At 24.5% G+C, this 25,011-nt stretch overlaps 3 protein-coding genes across 4 annotated transcripts; 2 read left to right on the top strand and 1 right to left on the bottom strand.

The window, feature by feature from the left end:
- The first annotated feature begins 293 nt into the window (after positions 1–293).
- On the top strand, positions 294–3,722 carry LOC129615187 (uncharacterized). Its single transcript, XM_055530286.1, has 3 exons — positions 294–298; positions 3,350–3,545; positions 3,627–3,722. Exons 1-3 carry the CDS (start codon positions 294–296, stop codon positions 3,720–3,722), a joined length of 297 nt encoding a protein of 98 aa, XP_055386261.1.
- A 13,904-nt stretch (positions 3,723–17,626) lies between these two features.
- Positions 17,627–21,705, bottom strand: LOC129615162 (WD repeat-containing protein 75). Its single transcript, XM_055530257.1, has 10 exons — positions 21,399–21,705; positions 20,860–21,342; positions 20,666–20,801; positions 20,392–20,605; positions 20,142–20,338; positions 18,844–20,079; positions 18,650–18,791; positions 18,401–18,561; positions 18,092–18,286; positions 17,627–18,011 (listed from the first exon to the last, which is right to left on the bottom strand). Exons 1-10 carry the CDS (start codon positions 21,575–21,577, stop codon positions 17,700–17,702), a joined length of 3,255 nt encoding a protein of 1,084 aa, XP_055386232.1. The 5' UTR covers positions 21,578–21,705; the 3' UTR covers positions 17,627–17,699.
- A 536-nt stretch (positions 21,706–22,241) lies between these two features.
- On the top strand, positions 22,242–24,292 carry LOC129615325 (malectin-A). Of its 2 annotated transcripts, XM_055530468.1 has the most exons (6): positions 22,242–22,516; positions 22,570–22,719; positions 22,799–22,859; positions 22,915–23,039; positions 23,754–24,185; positions 24,244–24,292. In XM_055530468.1, exons 1-5 carry the CDS (start codon positions 22,433–22,435, stop codon positions 24,168–24,170), a joined length of 837 nt encoding a protein of 278 aa, XP_055386443.1. In that variant the 5' UTR covers positions 22,242–22,432; the 3' UTR covers positions 24,171–24,185; positions 24,244–24,292. The 2 variants fall into 2 exon arrangements, with proteins under 2 accessions (XP_055386443.1, XP_055386442.1); XM_055530467.1 differs by having other exon boundaries at positions 23,754–24,292.
- Positions 24,293–25,011: the final 719 nt, after the last annotated feature.

Genomic DNA, 25,011 nt, shown 5'->3' with positions numbered 1-25,011 from the left:
AAATTAAATTTTTGTTTTTTTGCTTGTTGATTTTGTATAGTGACAACGCGCATTTTTAAACTCATCACCCCAAATAACTGACACAAATACATATATAAATTGTACCTTTAAAGTGTGCCTAAGAAAAAAATAAGTAAATAAAAGAAATTGAAAGTGAATAAAAAATAATAAAAAATTTTTATTTTGTTTAATTTCTTTTTTTTTTGTTATTACCTGCAAAATTTTCAGTGAATTTTTTACTTTTATAATAATTGTAATCGATAATGAATGCCAATGCAATATAAATTCTGCAAATGTGGTAATTTTAGTGGGGCAATATACTTGTTTAATGGTATGTATTGTAACATAACTGCTACCGTATCATTCATGAAAAATTTTTGTTATTCTTTTAGTTTAATTATTTTTTTTTTTTTTTGACAATGCACTACCAGACGATAATTTCTGATTTTTACTCAATTGGTTCAGTTGATAGTAATTCGTTGTATTTAAATAACAAATAATCTTGTATTGTCCGAAAAATAAGAGCAAATATTTAATTTTACTTAATTAAATAAAATATTAAATGAATTAAATATTGAATTTATTGTCAATAATTAAAAATAATAAAATAAATACAAAAATTATGTAAGAATAAAATGGAAATTTATTTGCACATTATTCATTTTTTTTATTAATAACAAGGCAAAATTAAATGATGTGTTAAGAATTTAAAGAATCTTGTAACAATGTACCTGAAACAGTATATGGATTAACCGTTTTAAAGGATTTTCTATTCATCTAAATTAATTTTAAAGGATTTTCCATTCATTTGCTTTTTAAAAATATATTTTTGAAATTTAATGTTTTCATTATAGTTTAATAAACAAGCAACTTTTAATGAAAGTTTATTAATTTAACATTGAAACAAACATGCCTATATAACAGTTAACAAATATATTTTATAAAATCGAAATAAATAATTAATCAATAATATTATCACAAACACAGTGTTCACACATAATGTCACTAAAACTTTTTAAATTTTGTTTTTCAAAATGCAATCAAATCTGATGTATAAAGTTTGCGTGAATTGTACTCTACGCGTCAAGAAAAATTATAATGCTTTTGAAGCAGAAATTTATAATTGATCAAATTGTGTTTTAATTGTTCAAATTATTGTGATACTTGTAAAGAAGGGAAAAAATAAGTTTAAACAATTTTGCATATGGTTTTCATTAACATATTTGATAAATTTATTTTTTCCTGGCCTTCCAACGGATAAGTTCATTTGCCAAAGACATATGAAATGTAAAAATTGGGAATATAAAATGAACTCCAATTATAGAAAAGAAACCTACAATTCTTTAGCCAAATTATGTAAAATTAAAATTAAATTATATAAAATATTTATAAATTAATTTCGAAAAAAAAATTATACTAATGTTAAACTTATAATGTTAGCATTAAGCTATCATCGAGTTATTCCATAATGCAGTATTCGATGTTGAACCGATTCGAGAAATTTGCATTTTGTAGATTTCATATTATTTTATACAGTATGAAATACAAAATTTGTTTTTTACTTTTTTTTTAAATAACATAAAGATAACGATAAACTTTGAGTTTATTCAAGTTTCAAAAGATGTTTTTGAACATTATATTTATATACATTCAAATGTGCCCATATATATTATATAGTGTTGCATACTGCTACAGCAACATTTATTATATGAAATACATGCTTTTCAGTCCCGTTTTTAAAAAATGATAAACTGATATGATGAATTACATAAATAATATAAAATAATATTTTTCCTTCCGTAAAATACACCAAAATAATTTTTTTTTGCCTTTTTATTTCACTTTCTTTCAATTTTTATTCCATTAAGAAATGGTAAGGCAATGAAACATGGTATTAATGGTACTTTAAAGAAAGTACCATTAATATCTTGTTTTATTGATATATAACAAGTTTTTCTCATAAAGTCAAGTGAAAAGATTAACGTACATACATGAATCTATATAGCAAGATGCAAAACGAACGAATAATTTTCAACATATATAAAAGTTATAATGCAGTTTATCAATTTATTATTCGAAAAAATCGAAATTGATATTTAAAGAAAAATATTCCATTTGTAATATGAATTTAAAATATTTCGGTAAGACTTATATATTTATTGTATTTTGCAGGAATGTCTTCAAAAATTAATATTTTATTAATCACAATGCACAAATAAAAGAGTATTACAAAATATATTTATAAACATTCACACCTTGAACAACAAAACGAAGAATTTCAAAATAAAAACTCCAACCATGAATTTCGTGACAAAACTACATTATTATAAGCAACACTAAGTTTATATGAAAATAAAATTTAAAATTCAATTTAAAATCTTCAAAATAAACTACTATATGTATTCTTAACAGATTATCAAAAAGTATTATAAAACAACAGTAGCTGTACGGATATTATCACATTATGATTATTATGCCATGGGCGCATATACCTTTAAAATAACCAATAAATACCCACGATAACGACGTTATTTCATTTTCTGTTTCTCATTAAATAATCAAATCAGATTTATAAAAATTGTATTGAAATTTTTTTTTGCAAATATTATTACTAGTGTTACGCAGATTTATTAAGTAATTTTTGAATAGTAAATGTAAATTATTTAATTACAATAAACACAATCAAAATTATGATTTTCAATCAGGTATTCAATTTAAATTTTGTTTTAATAATTTCTTTTTATTATATGAAAGATTGCTCAGAAATATAAGCAAAATTATTCAGAAAAAAATTTAATTTCCTGATTTTTGAAATGATAGGTGCGTGTTCCTTAAATATAAGAGTTTAAATTACTTTGGAGTAGCTGGAAGTGTAGCTTGGAAGCTTGGAAGCTGTTTTTTATATAAAATTGCGTTATGTAATAATACAAACAAATTGAAAAATGTAAAACCATCTATCGGAATAAATGTGAATAACCAACCCTTTCAACTATTTCTTTATGTAGGCTGGTGTAGTTAAGATAGTGTGCTGTGTGATACACATAAAGCCTTATATAAGCGGAATGCTAAAAATATTTGAACAAGCTTGAATTCGATATTTGAATAAGGCAAAATTCAAAATTTGAAACAATGTACACTTTAATTTCTGACAGCAAAGAAGCAATCTATTACCATAATAAACAAAAAATTTTTTGAAACTCACTTGAATTACTAATCACCACCTATAATTATGCCTTAATTTAAAAAAAATGTAAACCTTATCACATAATTTCATACAAAACATTAAATTTATCATACTTAAAAAACTTATTATATGTATAAATAAATTAAAAAAATTATTTCACTTTAGGTTAAAATTAATAGTTGTTGGACTAATTGTTATCAATGTAACATCATTAGCACAAAGACTTGAACATATTGCTGTTATTGAAAATGATGCATTTGAACAAAGTTTACCTAGTGAATATAGAAATCCATTTTATAAAACTCCTAGAGTACGTGCAGCATTAGCACATTTTAGTTGGTTTGTACCTGGAGAAGAACCTGTAAGTATTATTAAAAATTTATATATTATAATATTTGTATTTTGGCCAATTCTAATAAAATTTTTTAATTTTCAATTTTAGGTTTTTGATCGTCAAGCAGAAAAAATTCCAAGATCAGAAATATATTCGGTATTATCACATGCCGGTCTTTTACCAGATCGAAATAGATTTTTCTAAAAACAAACGTTTTTTTTTGTAATTATACCTAAAATGCAAAATAATATTATATACTTACTTACTATAGTCAATGGATCTGTAATAATTTTTTAAAAACATAATTTAAAATAAGTCATAAATTTAATATGTATATGTATGTACTGAGTCATAATTTAAATATAAACAAAAAATAAATATTTGAAAAAATTCATTTTATACATTTAGTACGAAATTTTTTTATTTTACGCTAATTTATGCTTTTAAATTCAAATTTTTAAATTTTCTTTTAAATACTAGATTATTAATATTCAATATAAATTTTATTATTAATTCTAAGGGATACTATTTATTTTGAAATGTTTCATAATGTTGCTTAAATCATTCCTTGGCCTTATCAATATTGTTATCGCAAAAATATTATTTTTTAAAAGTCGTGAAAATATTTTTTTAGTATACATATTTTGACCATTAAAATTCAAAGTAAAGATAATGAAATTTCAAAAATTTAATTCAGCAAATTTAAATTTATTCAATTAAAATTTGAGCACACTTCTTCTAGCAACAATATAGATTCTAGAAAAAAATAATGAACCGGCTTTCTTCTTCAGTACTTATAAACCTAGTCAACTATATTATTAAATATATTGAATTATATTTTTCTAGCTTTTACGAAAATTTAGCTGCCAAAAAATACAATCCCCAATATAGTATACATTAAGATTTGAATGAATTACTTTACAAGAGCAAAAATATCTAATTCTAAAAAAAATATTTCAACTATCCTTCATAAATTTTCTTGTAAAGGTAGGTATTCAAAAAAAAATATTCATGCTAAAAAATATTCTCGATTTTTCCATTAACTACAATAAGCAAATGAAAATTAATTTCTTTAATTATTTTTCTGGTTCCCAAAAACAAAATTATTAAGTCGAATCACGAAATCAATAAGAATAAAGTGTTTTTTGTGTTTTTTCCTTAAAATATGATAATAAAGTGTGGGTATATATGGAAGTATATTATGCTGGAATTGTTTATTAAATTATATACAATAAAATAATTTTAATCACTTTATATAGAGTTCAACAAATATTATGATTATTAGAAATTTAATTAATTTGTTTTATTTTTTTTTCGGTTATCATTATACAACATTAAATATAATATTTATTTTATGCAAAGGTTAAAGTTAAACTATATATTATTTAATGAAAATTATATACATTCACTGAAAATAAAATATTTTTATATAATAATGCAAAAAATTTTAATTAAAATTAGTTATTTAATTGAATTTATTTGAAATTTATTAGATTTTCTTTGAATAATAGAAAATACTTACATAAAACACAAAAAAAAAAAATTAATTAATTATGATCAATTTCATTATCATTTTAATTTTAAATAATTAAATATTAAGCAATTTTACTCGCACAATTTAACTTACCCAACATATGATTCTTATAATATTGTTTTGAACAATACCTACCTGCCTACCTACCTACCCACATAACACATTAAACACATGAAAGAATTTTTACTTGGAAAAATTTCATTCATAAAAACATTTTTATTCCCATAGGAAGTAAATACCATAATATTAATTAGCCTCGTGTCACAATGCACATACGCATATCACCTCATATACGCACATTATTAAAACGACGTACAAAATAAATTTATTTTTTTAGACAAAAATTAAAACACAATGATGATCTCGTATAAATATTACGAAAAATAAAATTATGATTCATAGAAATTTATTCTGATTTTATACTTAGTGACAACTGACAGAATATAGAACACAATTATAGTAAGCAAGACGTAGCTATTTATTAAAGAAAAAAAAAACAAAGCGAAATTCTAATATACAGAGAAATTTTCTTGCGTGAAATTCTATCAAAATTTGATTTATTAAATCCATCATACCGTTAAAAAGAACAAAAACAAGTAAATTTTCGTAAGGTCATGGAAGTCTAGTTTTTTTTTTAATTGTATGTTTTTATGTATGTACATATATACATGTATTAAATTCGTCCCATACAAACTTCGAGAACTTTTTGAAATGAGTCATATAAAAAATATTATGTACATAGAAATTAAATTTACTCTATGAAGGTTTCTAAAAATTATTAATAATAAGAAGAAGAAAAAGAAAACGTGTTAGATCTAGTGAAAATTAGTTTTCCATTAGACATTTTAAAAAAAAAAAATTGTACAGCTAACTTACTTCAACATTGTTTGATGTACGCAAGCATAAGCAAAAATATTTATTTTAAGAGTAGCCTTATACAAGACATTATTATAAACAATGTTTACAACGCATGGACATATATGTACTATGTTTATGATTTATGAATATTATGATTATTATATATACCTACTGATATTTTATTGTATTTTATATACCTACTTAAGCTTACTTACATTTTATATGTATGATAATTCTTAACTATACAATTACTAAGAAATCTATTTCTCACAAAACAAAAAAATCTGATGTGGTCAGCACATAACCGACCGCATTGTGTATTGTCTAGTTAAATGAAAGTGTTACAGAATATTATAAAAATGTCTTTTAAATATTTCTTTCCAATTTTTAGGACATTAGTATGCTTATAGTTAACATACCTAGAAAAATGTAAATTTGGCTCTTAGTAGAGTTTCGCTTTGTGCGACCCGAATTCCCTGAAATGCTCGCCAGTTAGTTTCGGTAACAACCAGAACTCGAATATCAAATTTCAAGAAATTCCATCAATTCGTTCCGTAGATATGGTGAAAAATGTAAAATCGGCCCGCAGATCAGTTTTCGAGCCCTGATCTTTCCAAAAAATTTACATGTTCATTGTTTTAATACGAGGAATTCAAATATTAAATTTCAATGAAATCGGTTGATTATTTCTCTTTATATACACAAAAATGTATATTTGGCCCGTAGTAAACGTCTAGTTGCCGATGCCTGATTTTTCCAAAAAACTTACATGTTCATTTTTTTAATACGAGGAATTCATATATGTATTAAATTTCAATGAAATCGGTTGATTATTTCTCTTTATATACACAAAAATGTATATTTGGCCCGTAGTAAACGTCCAGTTGCTGATGCCTGATTTCTTCCAAAAGCTAGGAATTTTCACGGACGGTCGAGCAAAGCTCATATATGAAATTTCAAGTAAATCGATTGAATATTTTCTTCAAAATGGTGAAAAATGTAAAATCGGCCCTCAAATCAGTTTTCGAGCCCTGATGTTTCCAAAAACTTTATACGTTCATTGTTTTAATACGAGGAATTCATATATTAAATTTCAATGAAATCGGTTGATTATTTCTCTTTATATACGCAAAAATGTATATTTGGCCCGTAGTAAACGTCTAGTTGCCGATGCCTGATTTCTTCCAAAACATAGGAATTTTACAGGCCCGCTAAAAAGTGCAGTTCCCGAGGCCTGATATATCCCAAAAGTTGATCAATCCGTGCCATGGTGGAAATAAACTTACATATAAAATTTCATCCAAATCGGTTCAACAGAACTTGAGATACACGCGTGCACACACAGACCGACAGACCGACAGGTTGCTAAAAATAGTTTATTTACACTTCCCTACTATGGAGAAGTACGTTCCCACCGAAAACTCGATATGCAAAATTTGTTGCCATCACATAACCTACCTATTGTTTACACAAAACGGTCGGTAAAAATCGTACAGCTAGGTTTTTTACGGTCAGCTTTAAACGGTCAGCTTTAAATTTAATTTAATCAGTACCCATACTACGAAAACTGCAAGACTTTATCAAAAATAATCCTTTTTTTAGTAAAATTTTTTATTTTAATTTTTAATTTTTTATTAAATTGAGATAATTAAACTCATAATCTTTCATGGATTTTACAATAAACTCTTTATGTTCCTCTTATACTCCTATATATGTATGTTAATTCGTTTTTCTTTTTCTTTTGTAAAATTATTATCAATATTGAAAAAAAAAATATAAAATTTTTAATTTATTCTACATTTTACTACATTTGTTTTTGGTATATTAATTTCTTTATTATAAACAAAGTACACTACTGAGTACACTACATACGTACATATAGTAAAATTCCATTTAAAAAAAAAAGAACAATAATAACAACAATATAGCATTAATGCTATTATACTTATTTAAATGTAATTTACTATCATTTTTATTATTTTTTATACGTTTACATAAATTTCCGTAGAAAATAATATTATTCTTACAAGCTATTTTAATTTGCCAAAAAATGAGAAACGAGTCATAATAATAATAATATTTATTATTTACTACTATCAGTATTATTACCAAATATATATACATAATACAATATATTATGTATGTATGTATAAAAATATCGAATAATTTATAAAACTATTATACGTTGGTTTAATATTTTGTGTTAGTAACAACTAATAGTAATATAAGGTATGTATTCTGTAAGATATAACATGTTCTGTAACATAATTTTATGCTTTTTTATGGAAGATAATATTTTATATGTACCTACATACATATAATTATAGTAACGTGTCTTCGCCATAGAATTTTATATTTTATATTACAATTTTATTCTGAAAATGAAGAGTGTCTCAGTTTCTTGTATCAATTGATTTGCAATTTATTGCGTATAGATCATGCACTCGGCGATTAAAAATCACCAATTATTTAAATACCTAAATAAAGCAGAAAACGAAAATTCAACTTTTCGAATCTATATATATTAATTATTAAGTTCTATATGTCATTATTAAATTCTTTATAATTCATGTAAACTTTTTTGGGCGTTTTCAGCTGCAATTAATCTATTTAAAACTCCAAATTTGAATTATAATAACAAATTTATTAAATTATATTTAATAAATTTGTTGCTTCCCTACACATTATCCAAAAAAACTATATAGGAAAACTATAATTTAATCTATACTGGCAATATTAAATTTCCGAATTATATTGTTATGGGTACATACATACATTGTACTACATTATTATATTGAAATATTGTAATCAGCAATTCTGTTATGTTAATCTTTTGATATTCTGTTACATTTTATCTATACATACAAATTCTTTTTTTTTTATGTTATTTATACATATAATGAACTGGCCGACCCGTTAACCGAAAAAAAAAATTGCTTTTATTTATATGCTCTCACTCATTTGAAAAGAAAAAGAAGTATGCTAATACGTTTAACTGTATAAGTATATATATATGAAAAAAATTCGGGTAGACATGTTTTAAAGTAATTTTGATATTTTCAACAAATACATTTTAGTCTGAGCAATAAACATGCATATGAATTCTTGCTCAAGGTAAAATTCTGCTTTAATTTAGGCATACCCATCTATCTATTCCATCACACGATAATACTCAAAATTAAAAAAGCAAACATTACCAAGATTTTACAAACTGTTTCATTTCTGCCATAAGGACGACTGTTATTTTTATGGATAAATTCGGTTCGGGTAGTTGCTATACAAGTATATTATCCAGTTGTATAATCTAATTATAAAGTATAAAATTAAATTTTATATATATATATATCCTGAAAAATTCAATAGAATGACAGTACTGGTTTGTATAGCTGCCATATAAAAGCTAATTCTAAATACTTGGAAATATATTACAGCTAGCTGCTCAAAATTGGACATTTGTATAACCAGTTATAACCCAGATATATTCTTGATGTTTTTATGGAATAGCTTGACAGGTTCATGTAGTTTTCATACAACCATAAAGGCTAATTTTAAATATTTTCGCAAACTAGTATATTTAGATTTAGATTGTCAAGGCGTGAAATTAAGATTGACTGAAATATTTTTAAGTTCAATATAACTTTTCACAAATTTTTAATTTATTGCATATGTATTCGAATTATCAATTTATATTTAAACTGAACTGCAGAATTACATTCTATACTACAGATTTACTCCATACCATTTCTTATTACATTTCCAACAAACAATGATGATTTACTTTTTTATTCCAAATAAAATAATTTTACTGGCTCTGACTGGCTATCTAGTTCAAAACAAATGAGAAAATAATATAAAAAACCAAAACAATAAAATCAAAAAAAAAAAATTCTATACCATATTTTGCATTTTTATAAAAACTCAAAAACAATCTTTTCACATGAAATGCTCAACAAAAATATCAAAATAAAAACTCTATCTACTATATACATCAAAGAAGAAAAATAACCAGCTCACACTATATAAGGATCAATTTTGAGTACTTTTGCAAATATATTCTATTCTGAATTCAAAGGAATAAGTTGTTACGGCAAATCGGTAATCTCTCGCTCTCTATATATATTGGTTATAATAATAAAGAGTGCATAAATATAATAAAAAATTTAAAATATTTTAATATTAATGAGAAAAAAAAATATTTTTTTGAGATTTAAATAATAAACAACATATTTATATATACTGTTATATGCAAAAACATAAGAAAAAAGAACAAGAAAAAAGGAAAAACAATTTTTTTTTTATTTTTGTTATAAAAAGTGAAAGCATTCAAGAATAATTTTTGAGTGTGACTTAAAAATAGATCAATTGAATTTATAATATAAAAAGTTTTTTAAACTTGGAGTTCTAAATAGAATAATTGCGGTTAAAACGCATATGTTATAATTTTTTAAGAGACATACAAGGAAAAATTTTATTTATAGAATTTTATTATAAATACCCCAATTTATATATACATATACATATATAAAATTCAGATAAAAATGAATACAAAATTTTTATTTACATTCATTTTTGGATTATTTATTTATTTTATTGGAACAACAACAGCTTGGCCAGTTCCTGATCCGGAAGTTGTACGTATATATTATAATATAATAATTTAAATAAATAAATTTGAATGTGATTGCAAAAATATCATGAAATAAATTTATAATCTCATTTTGAACTCAGTAAAGATTTAATTTTTGAATATTATTCATGAAAGAAATTAAAGAGAAATTCGGAAAATTTAAATTTAAATAAATATTATCTATAAACGATTAAGTGCTATACGATCAAATGTATTATTATAGTATGTACATCAACCATCTTAATGTACGAAAATTTCAATTACATAAAATATCAAAAAATATTCAATTTATTTTTAACAAACATTAACAATATATAAATTATTCAATTTTAACACAAACTCTATTTTACATGAAGTTATTATTAATATAACTAATTTAATTTAAATTTTTGAAAAATATATTTGTTCATACTAATTGTATATACACTCAAAACAAATTAACCTGGGAAACTTGCATGTATACCAATGCTTATGATACTATTTTAATTTAATAATTTAGAAAATCTATTATAATGTTATTATACATTATATTGTTATATAAAAACGTATACATATTATACTGAAATCTAAAAGGTTAAAATATAATTTCAAGGTAATAAAGTTAATAGAATTTTATAGGTCATATATTATTAAAAAAAAAAACCCTTCCACTTATAATACTAGTATAAACACATGTACTTTTGTTGATCCAAAATAAACGATCACTTCCTGTAAATTGCTTTGTTTATAATGCGTATGTTTATAAATATAAAGATACACTTATAATACACGTTAGTATAGAAAAAATAAAAGTTCTTGAAAATTATTTTATTTAAATAAATTAAATATTTTTAAGATATATTCTAAACTTAATGCATTTCTTATAAAATTTTTTTTTTTTAGATTTTAATAACGACGATTAGTTATGAGAGAAAATTTTACGACTTATGTTGATTTGAAATCATTTAAAAATTAAATAAGAATAAAATTTGTATGTATATTCCATAAATAATTGTATATATTCAGGGGTAATCATTAGCAAATGCTTAACCATTATATTAATTGATAATTTATACTAGTTAGTTTAAACTAGATTTAAACGGTTCTAATAATACTAGAATTTTAAAAAAATTTCATTAAATTCCTTATTGTTTAAAATTTTTCTGGTTATAACTTTAACGTTCCAAGAAAATTAAATATCTTCAAACAGAAATTTATTCAAAGAACAAATAAAAATTTATTTTCAATACACGTTTGACTATATTCAAGTAATTCATATACTTTTCTAATTAAAAGCATTCTAACTTGACAAAAATCCAATTTTTTTTTATATTTTGCTTTTTTGCCCTTCTTTGTCTCGACAATTTCATAGGACAATTTACAAGACTTGAAAAAAATTTTACAATTTTCTTTCCTATTATGTTTCTTAACTTTAATTTTGGCTACCAAACTTTGAGATAACTCTTATGGTGCAGAAAGTAGAGCAAAAATTTGAGAATATCGATATATAAACTATATTATTCGACCATTATGCGATGCATGTTCATTAATAAAAATTTAAGAAATTGTTGGTGAGATTAATAAAATAATTTTTTAATTCTTAATTATTAATTTAACATTTTTATAATCATTACTTATATGTTGATTATATGCAAAATTAAAATAAGTAAATACTAAAAAAAATTGTAACAAAAGTCATGTATTTTTCTCATTTTTTTTTAATAAAAAACAGCATTTTAATCGAATACAAATATTAAAATTTGTTCGCTGCATTTGATTTTGATTTTGAAATGAATTTCTTGAAATTGAGATAAGTACGAAACAAGGCACACTTTTCCAAATAAACTCTATAAATTATGTATTATCAAGTTTAACATTAATTTTAGGTACATTTATACTTACAAAAATATTATAATATTTTTTATATATTGAGATAATTTTATTCAATATTTTATTTCACACTTGATTTCAAAGTTTTTGATCACGGAAATTAAAAATTAATCAAATATGTTTATGAGTGTATATATGTATGTATTAGCATCTTTATATTTTGTACATAACAATAACTTTTAAAAAAAGAAAACTTAATAAAGATTACACAAAACAAAAAATATGCTGATAAAATTTCAAAATAATAAAAAAAATTTCTAATTGCAAAATTTAGAAAAAAAAAATTTTATTTAACCATGATCAAATTTATAATAATTTGCAGAATTTTTTTTTTTAAACAATTATAAATAGTTTTATATTTTTCTATAAAATTATTAAAATTATTAAAATAGACTTGATTGGGAACAAATTAAGAACGCTTTGATTTTCGAAAGATTATCCCTGTTTCTTTGAGAAAACGAAAAGCGCTTTCAAATTAAAATCTCCGAATTCATATTAGAAAAAATAGAAGAGATATAGATTTTTATATTTATACCCGAATACACTAAGTACATGGATATAAGTAACGTTTTAATTTTAATCTACAAACATTAATTTTCCAATATAATTAAATATCTATAAAATTATAATTGTGTTAATAACATTTATTTTAATAACTGTAATTATAAAAAGTATAATTAATATTAATTGCACGTCCTTAATAAGAAAATTACACACTTTATACGAAATATAATAAATCAAAATATAAAATAGTTTTATGTCCTAAAACTTTTCTTTATTTGCTACATAAATTTTAATTTCAATTAACATTGTGAGTATTACATTAATTAATACATTAAGTCAATTGAATAAAACTTCTATACTACAAAGTTTATAAGCAGATTTCCTGAATTACTATACACATACACACAATATTTCTGCATCAATATTACAAATTGAAATCAAAACCATTGAAAAAAGAAAAAAATAAAACTTTTCATCTGAAAATAATATTGTATAAATGCGTTCCAAATCAACATCAAAAAAATGTAATTCACATATTAAAGTAGTTTAAGTAGGTACTTTAAAAAAAAGAATTATTTTGGCCATCAGTGAATATTGGATTTATTAAAAGAATTGGGGGATCGTCATTTTTATTTTGCCACATCTTTTTTATTTTTTGTTATTTTTTTTTTTTCTTTAATAGTGTAATGTATGTATATATTTACGTTATTATAAATATCTCTTAAGTTAATAGGATTCGATTACTTAGTTACGTACATAAATTATGTACGTAATAATTTCAAGTGGTATTATAAAATTGAATATACGAAAAAATCTATTTAAAATTGCATAAACATAAGAAAATTTCAATAATTCAATATGTTAATTGATGTAACGTAAATATTATGAGAAATCCGCCATATTGGATATAAAAATGTTAAACAAATTTTCTAAAAATATTTGTTAAAAATTCAATCCTAAACAAATTTTATGCCATTTTTAACTTTAAATCTTTATGAAATGTACTAATTTGGAAAATTTTTTTCCGGATGCTTCCACACTTAATTTTTCTTTGTTAAATAATTATTCATAAAATTAAAAAATTCTTTCCTATTTTTAACTTTACTTTTAGTTTTTTAATTAAAATTCCTAAATTAATAATTGGACTAGCTTATTTCATTTTTAAATATTTATTGATTTGTTTGTATTATGAGCGATTCCACCTATAGTTTCCCTATAATGTTCAAAACTCAATATAATATGTATATAGGTAATGTACTCGTACTAATCTAAAAAATGTTCACACTTTTGATAACAAAACTACATTTAGATATTAACATCACGAATGTAAATATATTTACATATACAGTCGAATCCGGCTAAGATAGAAATATTTCTTTATTACAGTAAAAATTTCATCAGCTTCATTAATTTTTAAAAATTTTATTCTTTAAAGCAGAAAATTCTCTATGTTTTTTTTGAATTTTTAATTGAACATTTTTAAAACTGCATCTTTAAATGAAATTTTTTTTTGATAAAGCAAATTTTGTTTTTTATGTACTTATTTTTACATTTCTTGTTGCATTCGTGAATGAGAAAGATTAAACTTAAAAATTCGATTAAAAGCAAAGATTAAACTAAAGATGTTGTTAAAAAATTCTCTACAAGTATAGAACAATATTAATTTTGGTTCATTAAAATTATTTTATATGGGTTTAACTGTAGATATTTTAAAATTTAATGTTACAGAGGTTCAAATAATTGAAAAAGCATGGAAAGTTTCATATTATTATTAGACCATTTTCGTTAGACATGAATAAATTTTATTATCGCGTAACTATTACCATGTATGAATAATAAAATTTTATATTGTATTACAAAGCATATTATTTGATGCAAAGTTCTGTTACCTAGGTATATGTACATCATTACCATTCACATTAAAATTTTATTGTTTGAGGTTACAAGATTATGTTGTTTTTTTTTCCATTTTTTACACTTAATATTCAAGAATATTGTTTGTGTATATAAGAATTCCGTCATTCTGTTTTGTAAAATAAAATATTTTAATATATTTTTTTTTAAAACCAAAATGCAATTTTTTATTGAACATAAATTTCTGAAACGAATTTTATTCTGAAAATATGAACTGATCTTTCAGTGTTAATTTTTAATCCTCGTATTTGCCATTTATGCAAAAGATAAAGCAATTTCGAAAAATTTTATGTGGACACCATTCCTACTTCTATATTCGGTTTACCTTAATTGAGTTAAAAAATTTCAAATTTTTGTATTCCCCAAAATATATAAATGCTCCGCCTGAAAAATATTAAATAATTAAATAATTAAAAATAATGCATCATTGCTTTAATTATGTTGATCATAAGAAGAACAAAAATTTTTATTTTTAAATCATCTTTTAAACGCGTGTCTTGTTTTCTTTACAGTTTATCTGTCTAATGTAGTAGTAAGAATGACTGGAAATAAAAATAATTTATGTATTTGTACTTATACATGCTTGCAGGGTTTTAAAATAAAATAAAACTAATTATCAAAAAAATTCGAGATCGCATTCAACATCATATACTTGTAATTTTAATTATTATTAAAAATAATATGTAATTTTAATTTTTTTTTTTTTACTAAATAAAATTTTAAATTAAACTTTGTCCTAATTTTTATAATAAACGCAACTTCCTACGCAAAATTATTTGTAATATATTCACTGAACAGAAATTCTGTTAAAGTACTAGGCTTGTATTTCTGTTAAAGTCTTTAAGAAAAAAAAAATTGGTATCAAAATCGTTCCGTACCACACAAAGTTATTGGGGATTATTTTTAATTGCAATATTTGAGTTTTTGCATAAATAAAATTCTTATTCGTAGTCGGTTCGTCAATATTATTTTACCTACACATCATTTGAAAGTGTTTTTTAGACTTAATTAAAAAGAAATATTTTTACTGAAAATAACATTGCCAGTTAATATCAGTCTGAAAAGGAAATTAGCCTTCTTCCATTAATCGTTCAAATAATGTTTAATTAATTTGTTTTAAAAAATACTCTAATGTCCAACATTACTGAGAAAAGAAGTGATTCATTTATTTTTAATTAAAAAAAGTAAGCAACTTCGATCGCTTTTTTTTAATAAATCTTGAAAATAAATTATTGAGCAAGAATATTATAAAAGTTCTAATTAAATCGAGCCTTTAAAAGTATCAAGTATTTAAAAGTAAAAAAAAAATTAGTATTTTGCATGTTATCACAAATGATTTTGCATCTTCCACACGTTTTGAAAATACTTATTGCATATAATTTGGAAAATATGATATGCATATAATGAATGAAGTACTTGTGACATAACATTAATGTAAATTTTTTAACATTAATTTAAAACAGAATGAAAAATAATATTTATTGTTTATTTTTGTTCATATTAATACAGCTTTTAAAGATTACAAAAGTACAGCGAAAGTGCATTTACCCCAGCATTAGAGTACACAAATTGTTCTGTAAAAATTTACACATTTTCAAAAATATTAACAAGTGCATTGTAATGTTATTTTAATGAATTTATGGGTTTACAGCATAAGAACTTTGTTAATTGTAGGATGGTTAGAGTTTCATTATTCTCAATTGTTTACCACAAAATTTATGATATTAAGTATGAACTGTTATTGTTACTCCCACTACTAATAACTAATACATATTGAATTATTTAACATACAAACGAAATGTATATATGCATGTACTTATTTATAAGTTACATCATTTATAAGTAAATTGTAAAGGGGTTACATTCTCTTATATCTCAATTTTTATGAGATTGTTCCTGTTAATTTATTAAAATACTTTACATGATATTTAGATTTTTATTAAAGATGTAATTTTTGCTTCCAAATTATAAGCCAATAATTCGAAATGAATTAATGAAATAAAATAATAAGGCTGAATAGTTTTGGTATAAATTACTAATTTAAATGTAAAATAAAGCACTCATTATCCGAAACTCGTTTACATAAAGGGAATGAGGTAGGGAGTAGTAAAATATATAATTTTGGTCTTTAATTTTGTATCATATTAATAATTTTGTTACTCACGAAGAGATAACTTTAGAAAAACATTTCAATTTTATAAACATATATGTAATTAATTTTATAACCATTTGTTTTATTTGCAGGACACACCTTCACTTCCCAAAATACCACAATATCATTGTTTGAGATATTTCAAGCACGACATCCACAATCTAAGACGTTGTCGAAATCAAAGGATACTAAAACCCATTCCACGGGAATAAAGCCAAACATTTAGGCAATAAAATTTCAGAAGACTTGGAAGTCATTGTAATCAATTTTAAAATACTATGTGGACTTAAAGAAATATTTTACTAATTGTACATATACATTAATTATATGTCTGTAATTCACTTTTTATAATTTGTATATAACCTTTTTTTTTATTGTTTAAAATGTGATATATGTATATAGTTTAGTTTAAATATACATTTTTTAGATTTAAATTGCTAAAAATCTTTCAAGATAATTGTGTAAATGCTTTTCATTTACAAAACTTATGGGTAAAAAATATAATTTGCATTTGTCTAATTTGTTTTTTAATTTACGCAATTTTAAATTTGTTTAAAAAAATTATGTAATTATGTACGTTATTCTTTAATATATTTATTTCAAAAAAAAAAAAATAAAAAGAATTTTTCATTAAAATAAAAGAATCAATATCAAAATAATGAAATTTAAAAAATATTTATTTAATCTAAAATGCAAATTGAATCATGTAAAAAATTCTTTTGATTAAAACTCAATGGTGTCGGGCAAAATCTCTTGCAGTGTCTTTTTCAGCTGCTTACTATTAAATTTTTTATCATGCAAATTTTCCACTTTGTCGAAGGAGTCCACGTTATTAAAAAGTTTTTGCCTTTCCTTAATTTTTAAAAACAGTTCGTCAGTTTCGTTATCGGTGTCGCTCTCACTTTTTGACGTTTTTGCTAAGTTAGGTTTTTCAATACGCTCAGTATCTTGCACACGTTTTAACAAAAGTGATTGAATGAAATTGCTGCATAAAAGATTCATTGGAGCAGATGCATGAGGTGCCATTTGTATTATCTAAAAGAAGAATATGTATTTATGTTTGTAAAAATATGAAATAATGTGTAATATAATGTGTGGAATTGCCGACCACTCACCGACTTGATTTCTGCATTTCCAGGTACCCCAATTTTCATAATATTTGTGTCTAAATTCACTGCTGCTTTCTTGTCCGTTTTTCTGAATGAATGTGCATCAAAAATTGAATGCTGCGTTATTTCGTTTGGATCATTTACAAAGGCAACTGAATCTTGAGCTTCCTTGTCTTTGGTTGTCGACAGGTATACTATTTCCTAAATATATCGAAATTTGTAAACAGTAGTACAATTTTTAAAAGTTCAAAAAAGAATTAAATAAGAAAGAATTAATAAAGAAAGTTATGTAAAATGATAGTGTGTTAGTTTTACCTGCATCCCTGTAAGAAAATAAAGTGTCGAAAGTGATTGCCAGTCCAAATTCAAAGAAGTTGCCTTTGGATGTTTCCTTGGCACCCAACAAGCGCTATTTATTTCGGGCAGCTCAGCTCGCCGATAAAGATATAAAGGCGCATTTGGAAGAAACACAAACACTAAAACGAAAAGGTATTTCGTCTCACAAATTGCTTTATTCTATTTAAGACTGTATAATTTTATTTACAAAAATCAACAATTCCTTACGTTCATTATTGCAAGTAAATGCAGCGCACAAACTTGTTATCTCGTCAACAGCCATCACTTTTACAGAAAGCTTTAATACAAATTGAATTCTTAAAGTCAAAATATTCCATATAATAACCCGATACTCTGTTGTTATGATAATCTGAAAAGGTTAACTTTTTACATATTGCAAACAATATTTGAGTGTAACTTACTAGGTGTGCAAATTCACCTTTCCCAAAATTTACAGTTTTTACCTCAGATATTCCCTGCAAATTATTCGGAATATCTTCCAATTTTTTGGTAATATCAACTTTTTTTCGTTTCACTTCCTCGGAATTGCTAATTAACGAGTTATCTGAAAATCCATTGCAATTTGTTTTACCGACATTTTTCTGAAGATTACTGTTGTTATCTTCAAGTCTTAACATGTCTAGAAGTGGTATAAGGGTTTCGTTGACTTTGTTTTGATAAACATTTTGCCTTAAATAATATTTACTAAGCTTATATTTCGCTTTAAATTTACATTTTGAACTAAGATATGTGGTATAATTTCGTAACTGTGTTTCTCTTGTATTTTTGTTTAATTTAGAATTTATATATTCTATAATTTTTGGATATACAATCGGAGAAACAGCAAATTGCATGTTAAGCTTTTGGAAAATTACAAGCTTTTGAAAAAGATTCAATTCTGGAATTTGTAGAACTTTTTTAAACAAAATTTTATTATTTTTACTTTGTAATATTGGGGCAAACGACATGATTTTTTGCCTTGATTTTATAGAAGTTTTTTGAAGGATTTTTACTACAGCTTTATTCCCAGCGTCTTCTTCAAAATTTTTAAAAACATCCAATATTTTTTTATAACTTTCATCTACTTCTGTAATGTTATTCTTTTTTTCGTTACAATATATTTGTACTTTATGAAAACTTCCGTCATATACTGGTGGAGCTGTTAGAGCAGCTTTCAATTTTAAATCGACAGCTTTGAAAATACATAACGTATTTCCATAAGTAGCAGATAACAGCGAGCCGTCAGATGAAAAGTCTATTGACGAGGCGTTGTAATCCTTGTACTTTGTTTTTGCCACACAAAGCCAAATTTGTCGTTTCTTGCGAATACTCTCAATAATTTCTAAGGACCAAGTTTTTATATAAGCATCGTTACCTAAAGTAGCACATAGTAAATTATCTGCGCTATGTGAACTTGAAAATTTAATAGCTTTGATTCCTCCTTCATGAGGTAATTCAATGCTTGTATTTAAAGAATAAGTTTGATTTTGCTTTTTGTATTCCCAAAACTTAAGCCGGAGTTCTGGCACATGTTCCTCGTCATCCCATAATTCACCTGTTGCTATCCAATTAACGTTTAACGCAGCCCTTGTTACTACGGTATCGTACAATATTTTATGGGCTTCAGTTGAAAGTTTATTTTGCATTACAACATCAATCTAAATAAAAAAAACTTGAATAAATCTTTCACATATTTTCATTGATATATTATAATACTCACATTATAAAGTAAGCTTTTTGTATGCGTTGAAAAGAACTGCAAATGGCCATATCTACCGTTTGAAACCAAACTATTATTAACAGGATTTAACAATAAGCCTACTGGAAGCTGATTTTGTTCACATTTGTTTTCGAAAACGAAAGTAAAATTTTGCAAAGTGCAAATTAATTGAAGTTGGTCATTTAGTATTTGAACACCTTCAAATAAAAAATAAATTAAATTAAATTTGACTTTTGTCAATTGAAAATACCATTATCGGCCGTAGAGATGGCAATTTTCCTATTGCGGTCACCTACAACTATATGACAAATATGTCCACTCATCCTAGGCAAATAATTTCTCAGATCTGGTCTATCAATATTCCATTTTACCAAAACTGCTTCATATCCTCCCGAGTAAAATCCCGAGCCAGATAAAGTGAATGCTATACTTGTTACAGGATTATGGTGCCAATGATATAAAGTCTAAAATTTTAAGATGTTATAAAAAAAAAAAAACAAAATCCTTAAGATGTCTGTCATTACACTATGGCAATCTCCATTAAATTTAAATATATCTCTATACAAAAATATCTTTCCATTTTCATCACCAGTTGCTACCAATAGCTCTGTGGGATGTACTTGAACAGCTGTTATTTTACATTTTAGAGCATTTTTCCACCTAAAATATTTTTAAAAGGTTTAAAAATTTATGTTTTGTTTTATATTTATGTATCTACAGCTTAAATCTCCACGTTCTATAGTTAACAACTAACAAATTTTGCCTCTGTGCTATTACAAAATAATGGTAAAGATTAGTTTCAGCTGTGGTTATAATATCATCATTGCTGTCATTTAAATTCAAATCAAGAGGACAATTTAGCAACGTGTTTTCTTGCATGTTAACTATATCCCACTTTAAGCGATTCTCTTGATTTCTATATGTAATCAAAGAAAATAATCCGTTTAACATATTTAAAAGCGTGAATGTTTTCACCACTCCATTAATCGGCAATCTGGACCTTCTGCTTATACTTCCATTCTTCAAATCCCATATAGTTATTTCGCCTTTAGTAGAACAACCTACTAAATTGCGAGGATCATTCAATAGTACTTCGATACTGACAAGAGGACTTTTCCCAGACTCCTCAAAATCTCTTATCCATTCCCCTGTACTTGTAGAATACATAAGTACTTTTTGATAATATATTATCAAAATGTATCTAAAAAATATTTATACTGAATTTTAAGATTAAGATAATACAACATCCATTTTTACTTTCCATTTGGAGTAATTAAAGGTGGATGATCCACTAATCTGCCACCGGCTAAACGAACTAAACTATATTCATCGTCCAAGTTGTCGTCAAAAGCTACATCTTCGGAAATCATTTGAATATCGCTTTCTTTACTTTCCACCATTTCTTCCTTTAAAACGGGTGCTACTAAACAAACCATAACGTTTATTTCATGATATTATTTTACGTAAACAAATATATTTATTTAATTTTCTCCTCAATTTTAACTCGGTGCACGTGTTTATTATTTATGTATTGAATTTTATTTTAATCGCAAGAACTTGTAGAATGTCAGCTGTCAAATATATTGACAAATTTATTGTAATGTTTATAAAATGTACTTTCCTATGTAACCACGGCTGACTTTTATTTTTTAAAAATTTTTGTTATGTCAAGATGAAAACGCTCGGCAAATGAGAGATATTCTATAAAGGTACTTCTTCAGAATATAATTTGCAAACAAGTTGACAAATTAACAAGGTGTGCTACATAATTAATATTATATATGTAACGTTGCAAGGTTCAAGTTAAAGGAACGCGGTATGCGGAATGGTTTTAATTTCCAATTCCGTGTTTGCTAATTTGGAATTAAAAAATGATATTCCTTAATTTTGACGTTTATAACAAAAATCAATTATATTTTTATACCTGTAAATATATAGTATCATGCGAAAGTTCTCTCCGATGACGTTCCATTTTCTAGCGTGAACGTTCTTTATCAGACTTTGTAAATTTTTAAACTATGTGTGTAAACTTCAAAATATATACTTTTTGTTTTGCTCTGGTCACACTGTTTCAATCATCTTGCCTTATAAGTTTAGCTGTGTAGTTTGTTTCAGTTTTCAGCTTCATATAAAAACAACCATTTATTATTAAAATAAAATTTCAAAAAAATGAAATAAAATATGTATTGACACATGATTCTTCAATTTATAGTCTAATTTACAATTAGTAATGGAAAAAACTATTTTCAAAACCGCACATTAATAAACTGGAGTAATTTTAGAAAACAATTATGGATTATAAAATTTCAAACTATCTCTTAATTTTCTATTTCGCACAATTTCTAATAACACCTGAAGCAACAAAACCATTGCAAGTAATTCACTTAGAATTATGCAAATATGCAATTATTTTAGAAAATATTTGCAGGTGATCTACGCTGTTAATGCTGGTGGGCAAGAACATATTGACAAAAACGGAATACATTATCAATCTGACCCTTTACGTGGCAAAATTGGAACGGAATCTGATTATGGAAAATCTTTACTAATGATAGCCAGAGCTCCCGAAAATGATGAAGTATTAGTTCAAATCATAAAATAATTATTTATTGTAATATATAATTATTTTAAAAAACTCAGAATTATTTTTATTTCAGATTCTTTATCAAACAGAGCGTTATCACACGGCCACTTTTGGATATGATATTCCTATAGCTGGTACAACACATCAAATTATATTATATTACTAGATATAACTATGTTTTAATTCAAGGTGATGGTGAATACGTACTCGTATTAAAGTTTTGTGAAGTATATTTTAATGCCCCAAATATGAAAGTATTTGACGTTGTATTAAATGGAGATCACACAGTAATCGCAGATTTGGACATTTTTGCTGTAAGTAATAAGTAAAATTAGATTTTTTTACAGCATCGGGAAATATTCGTGATATCATTTTAACGTAGTGCTAAGGTATATTTTTAGAATCGATTAATCTTATAATCATTACACAAGTTGATTGAGCAATAAGTTAGGAGCCATATACCATCGGATAGATGGTCAAAAATGAGTAAAATTTTTATTTGGAACATAATATTAAATTGGAACCGTTTCGAAGCTTTATTCGTGGTTTTTTTTTGGCTAGATCTCCTGCACCTTAAAATATTTTAACCTTTAATGATTTTAACTAAAAGTTAAAAAGGTGAATTCCGCAAAGAGCATTTTAGAAATTTCAAAAATTTAATGAAAAATTGTCGGGGTGAAAAATTGAAATTTCCATACAGTTTGAATACTTGTATTTCGGAAAAAACATGTAAAATCAAATAATGTGTAATCCTTTGTTTGAAGCCCTCTAACAGTCCTTTCAAAAATTACTTGCATGAAGCTTCTATCTATTTTGGAACGGAAGTTATAAGCAAAAAAAATTAGGTATGTTAAAATTTCACCAAATTCCAGTAGGTTCAAAACGGTTCCGATTTGGCACTATGTTCTGAACAAAAATTTGATTCATTTTTAACCGTCTATCCAATTGTATAAGGCACCTAACTTCTTACTGAACCATGGCGTTTTGAATGGCGTTTTATTAATATTATACTTTAACTTTTATTTTAGAACGTTGGAAAAGGAGCAGCACATGACGAGTATGTTTATTTTACAATTTCTAGAGGTCGTCTATATTATAAAGAAGAAGAATCAGAAATTCGTGGAGGAAAAATTCGTATTGAATTTATAAAAGGAATAAAAGACAATCCTAAGATAAACGCTTTTGCTTTATTGAAAGGAGATGTGGCTAGATTACCGAAATTACCACCCGCTGGTAATGAAGCAATTCAAATGCCCCAAACTTCAATGGAAACTGAAATACCCAATGAAGATATTATTGAGAAGCCTATTTCTCAAAAAGTCAGAAAAACAAGCGGCCCTAAACAACCAAATCCGTATTCTATGGATGATTCGTCAGTTATGTTGCCTGTTATTATTGCTTTAGGAGCATTTATACCATTACTGTTTTGTCTATGCAAGCTGTGATTTTCTTTTAAATATGTAATTTTTGACTATGTAGACTAAAGGAGTTTATCGAATTTTTGTTTTTTTTTTTTAGGCAAATTTAATAGATAAATAAAAAAAATATAATGTTATTTTACCATTAACTTTGAATCCTAATTTTTATAACTTCAGAATTCCTTTAAAATGATTGTGGTTCAATTTTGTGAATTATTTTTTATTATAGTTACAATTAAGCTGTGTGCAATTCAGTCTAAAATGTTTCTTAATGAATTATTTTGACACTATGCTTTGTTAGTAGTCCTTTATCAAATTAAATTAGCATTACTTCGTAGGTATAAAAAATTATGTAAATCGTTAAAGTATTTTCTGCAACACAAAAATAAAGAAATTGTTGTATTGTTTTGAAAGTAAATACGAAACAAAAAATAATAGAAGATAATAAAATAATTTTTAAATGACAAGAGAAAAAATTGAAGTTTTAATTCGTATATTTTTTTGCAGTACAGGAACACTATCACTTAATATTTTTAATTTCATATCCTTATATATTTTATTTTCTAAAGGAGAATAAATTCTAAATTGTTTTCCTACTGTTATAAAAATCATTTAATAAAAAATTCGACGCAATCATTATAAAGATAATAAGTTATTTGCCTTAATATATTGCCTTTAGTTATTCCATACAGCAAACTGAAATATTAAAGTTATCATTTAAATTAAAAACGCTTTTTATTTATGTTAAAAAACAGATATGTATAATTTTAACTGATAAACTAGTTTTATACTTAGATTAACGCGTTTTGATGAAAAGTGGCGAATGAAATCTCGTTATTCTAATTAGAAATCATATCTTCAACGTTTT

The sequence above is a fragment of the Condylostylus longicornis genome, unplaced genomic scaffold, assembly GCF_029603195.1.
Source record: "Condylostylus longicornis isolate FDR11 unplaced genomic scaffold, ASM2960319v2 ptg000135l, whole genome shotgun sequence".
NCBI lineage: Eukaryota > Metazoa > Arthropoda > Insecta > Diptera > Dolichopodidae > Condylostylus > Condylostylus longicornis.
The sequence above is the reverse complement of the archived record's forward strand: the minus strand, read 5'-3'. Positions and strand labels throughout refer to the sequence as shown.